Source organism: Acanthisitta chloris, unplaced genomic scaffold (assembly GCF_000695815.1).
Source record: "Acanthisitta chloris isolate BGI_N310 unplaced genomic scaffold, ASM69581v1 scaffold45584, whole genome shotgun sequence".
Lineage (NCBI taxonomy): Eukaryota > Metazoa > Chordata > Aves > Passeriformes > Acanthisittidae > Acanthisitta > Acanthisitta chloris.
This window is the reverse complement of record NW_008669554.1, coordinates 11,363-15,868: the sequence shown is the minus strand read 5'-3', so window position 1 is coordinate 15,868 and position 4,506 is coordinate 11,363. Positions and strand designations below refer to the sequence as shown.

The window sequence follows — 4,506 nt, the reverse complement described above, 5'->3', positions numbered from 1 at the left end:
AAGGAGTTAGAGAACCTTAAGGCACATTTGCAGGAGAAAATGCTTTTCAGGTCTTCATTGTACACTAACTAAACTGACTAGACACAGAAGGGTGTGATGTTTGGCAGGGGAAGGGGCTTGGCTAAATAACAATGGATCTCGTCTAGTGTTGGATTTTTTCACAAATGCCCACACAGAGGCAATAAAGGAGAGTTGGGGCCTGGATTCATTTGAATCCTTAGGATTGTGGAACATGAGACTGAATCAGTTTTTATTTATTTATTTTTCATATGCACTGAAATATTCAAAAAAGTACAGCAGGCTTTAGAAAGCAACTGCTTGAACTGAAAATGTGGAGTTCTATAAACGCATAGCCTGCAATTTCTTAATGAACCCTCAGCACAAGTAAATGTCATATATATTAGCATGACTTCAACTAAAATATTCCAACCGTTCTCATCCATGTTTGAGCAGGTGTTCTTGTTCCTTGAGTATTATAAAGGACATTAAAGAATATGGATGTATTTAAACAGTTAATTTCTTCAACACAATGTCTGTTCCTTGGCAACAAAACGATCTTGCTTATTCTTCATTGCATACTGCCCATGTTAGGAGAGTTGTTTGTTTTGGGGTTGGTTTTTTTTGTGTATTTTAATCCTTTCAAGGTAAGAAAGGAAAATAACTTACATACAGTTCACTTACATAGAGTTTTCAACTGTCACGACTGATGTGCTATTCACCATATACCAAAATCCCTGTAAAAATGTTTATTTTACCTGGGTTTAGTCTGGCAAGGTGTGAAACATGCACTCATGTTGCTGGGATGGAGATCTACAGAAAATTAGATAAGAACATGCAGATGTAGCTTTACAGAAACAAAAGCAGCAACACGAAGCCAGAGCACATTAATAATTTTATATTATGGTTAGTGAACATCAGATATTAAGCCAACTGTGGCAAAAGGCTTGTGGCAGTGGAAGAGCTGATGAGAGGGGAGTGGTGTCCGCTGGGACTGGGGATGGCAGGAAAGGCAACTGTAAGGTGCAGGCACAGGTGGCACGGCCCACGGAGCGGTGGGCTGGGCACGGTGCGGGGGGGCTAAGGGAGGGCAGAGCTTTGGCACCATCAATGTTTAGCCTCAGCCTGGCAGCGAGAAGTGACCCAGAACGGCTGGGGAGGATGGAGCTGGGACTTTACACTGGCGAAGCACCGACGGGAAAACAGCCTGGGAACAGGGTCAGGGCTGGAGTTTAAACCCTCCCTGCAGGCAGTTCGGAGGCTCATCAACATGACTCAGCATGGAAAAACAGTAGCAACTCCTTTTGCGGCAGTGAGCTAGAAGGAATGCCATAAAAACTGGTTTTAGTGTTTTCGGATTTTGTGTATACTGGAACCAAACCAGCAAAGATGTTAAGTGAAAATTCGTGCTTCATCCCCTCAGAACAAAATCCGAGGTTTGGCTGGAAATGACATTTCCCAAAAACACACTCAAGTCTCAGAAATAATATACTGACACAGCACCTTAACTTTGTAACATTGCACGAGATATCTACTTGAAGCAGCATGGTGCATTTGTCATCTGCCTTCTGAAACGCTGAAGTAATGCATGGTAAAGAAAGGTGGTAAAGGAGCAATATCTTTTAACCTTTGTCGGTATGATTCCAAATCAACTTCCCTAAATCCTCGTCTTTTAAAAGTATATAATACAACAATTTTTGCTGAGTCTACGTCTCTGGAATTCAGAGTTAGAGAAATTAGCTTCCAAAGCATGGAAGATGCAGTCCCTGAAACAGAAATATTTAGGACTGTAGACTAGTCAAATACCAGGAGAGTCAGAGAGAACTATAGCTGACTCTTGCTTTTAAAACAGAGCAGCACTATGCAAAAATGAACGTATTTACTCAACACCACGTGAGGTAGAAGTACTTTACAAATGGAGAAACTGAGTACAGGAATATAGACAGGATAAGGGAACACAAAATACAATGCAAAATCAGGAACAAAACTCCAGCTGTTTCATCAAAGTCCACTCTGATGAGTGAAATGGTTTTTACCTTTGGAATGCCCTTGAAGATATTAAATACACCCAAAGCCAAGCTTTGAAAACACACACAGTACTTTGTATAAAAATATGGAAAGCACCATGACTTGCTAAATAGTCGAAGATATAAAATAGCTAGAACTATGTATAGTAGTACAAATGAAGTTAAATCTAAATGGATTAAAGTATTAGCACCTACCTTAAATTTATTACATTATGTTTTCTCCTGAGGAGTGTGATTCAGCCTAGCTAAGCAAAAGTGGTTTTACACCTTTTTCCTCATCCTATTCAGAATTCCACCACTTCCACCCCCTCCAACTCATTCTCTTCTACAGCCTGTTCCATATATATTTGCTCAACATAACTTGGAAGTAAGTTGCTTACTACTACTGTACAAAGAGCTCCCAGGGTCACCCACACAGTTCTATGATTACAAACAGTTATGTCTCAAATTAATCACATTCTTTTCATAAATCCAGACTGAAATAGGCCAAAACCAGTACTGCCAGTTCAGATCCAGTTTACTTGTAGTTTTTCATTGGGGGTTTAACCAAAACATGTTGTAATATCAGAAGTGACAAATCTATAAGTCAGTCAACAATGCCATCCTAATTACAGAGTGTAATACTGTCGGAATCCTAAAGTCAGAACCACAGAACAAAAGGAAGAATTTTTTTTGCTGTAAACAGCTGTCTAAACAGAACAAGATTTTGTGCAGAAAAGGTACTAGTCTTCCAAGAAGTGTTTGGTTTTTTGCTTTTAATTCTTGTACTGAACAATCACTGCAGTTTTTTGTTACTCAGAAAAACTGTATGAATTAATGAAAATAAGCAATATTTTATTTCAATACCAGATTTATGGTTCATGTGTTACACTGGGGCTGGTTTGACTGATATTAAACAGATATGTCTGAAACACAAAATAACATAAATTAGACATGCCATGAGACATGTACAATTAATTTCTGCTAAAATGTGGATAATTAAACCCACTTCTATGCCAATTCTTTAACACTTCTAATGGTGATAGTGACTAGTATTTTAGTAAGAGGGTAAAATTCAGTAAAACGTACAAGGACAGCCAGACAACTCAGAGATACTGTTTGCACAGCTTCCAACTCCACTGTGAAAACACATCCCCTCCAAAATAGAAATAGGCACTTCATCTCTAAAAATGAAGCACTCTTGTTCTTCAGTCATCATCAACAGTTGGCTTGATTGTCACTCCTCTTCTGATTTGACCCCAACCAATTAAACTGCAAAAAGAAAAACAGTTTATATTACCTTTTAACAGTAGTCAGAAATATCCCGGATAAATCAACACCCTTCTGTCCTTCTTATGCCTCCAGTTCTCACATTTTGAATTTTCTCCACTTGTCTCCCACCCAAAACATCCTACAAGATCTAAGACTGGTTAGTGGAAATCCAGAACAGAAAAGGATGAGGGACAGTGGACATTTGTATGTTTGTAACCAGCCAAGGATGTACCTTTGAGCAGCAAGCTGAAAACCTGAAAATATTGTAACTTATGTTGTTCTGGTGCGCTGAAAATCTATTCATATTTACATTCTATATAAACCTATTTTTATAGGCCACCGTTGCTTCAGAAAAAAATGCTTGTAAAGAGAAGTTCAGAGTATGCCCATCTCCACAGTCAGCCCATACTATTAATACAACTGTCTTCAAAACAGTTCCAATTCTGTCAAGGAGATACACAGAAACCACATGTGCATTTCAATTTAACTTGCTAAGCACTAGAGCCTGTCTTGGGGCACCAGAACAGGAAGTGAAATGTATCAGCTCAGCACTTCCCACATTTTAGTACCATATCCACAGGTCATAACTAACCCACCTCTGAACTCACTGATCCTTGCAATCACCAGTGTATCTCATTTGCTTGGCCATTTGCTGTTTGCCTCTGTATATTTACTTTCTGTTTTATAGAGCCTTTTTTTTCCTCTTGCTTTCTCACTTTCTTCCATATTTTCAGTGTCCTGTTGCCTCAGGCTGCAAGTTCCTTTTCACAGTAACAACTGTGTGTTATCTTTACTCCAATTGGACTTTATTATGCTGCTCTTCCCAGTTTGCCTTCTGTCCCTTTTCTCAACTTTCACTTTCCTAACACTGTCATACAGCATAGGAGTCAACTTTTTACTATCTTTACAGCAGGCTGCCACCACATGCCCACCACATAATCCAGAGACATGTGGGCTTTGGGGCAAAATCTGCTCATGTTTTTCTGCTGGGAAGTAATCTACAGAAGCAACAAAAGGCACATTAAAATTTGCACAGGCTATCAGTCTATAACTAAAAAAAGGCATAGTTTCCAATATAGGTTCTCCTCTTCCTTCTTCTTTCCCTGACTTAATCTGGGTCCTGCTTTTTTTTTTTCTTCCTCTCCTGTTGAAGACATGTTATCTTTTGCCTTGGGTTTTTTTTCAGGAAATAATCTCTTCCCCAATTTTCCACCTTGCTCTGAGACAGCAA

At 39.1% G+C, this 4,506-nt stretch overlaps 1 protein-coding gene across 1 annotated transcript in view; it reads right to left on the bottom strand.

Annotated features, from left to right (window-relative positions):
* Window positions 1-2,523: 2,523 nt before the first annotated feature.
* EIF2S3 (eukaryotic translation initiation factor 2, subunit 3 gamma, 52kDa) overlaps window positions 2,524-4,506 on the bottom strand; it is a gene marked incomplete at its 5' end in the record, with an annotated part of 11,518 nt that continues 9,535 nt past the window's right edge. Inside the window, 1 exon segment of the mRNA XM_009073336.1 lies at window positions 2,524-3,275. Within this exon segment, the coding sequence (XP_009071584.1) occupies window positions 3,212-3,275 (64 nt within the window).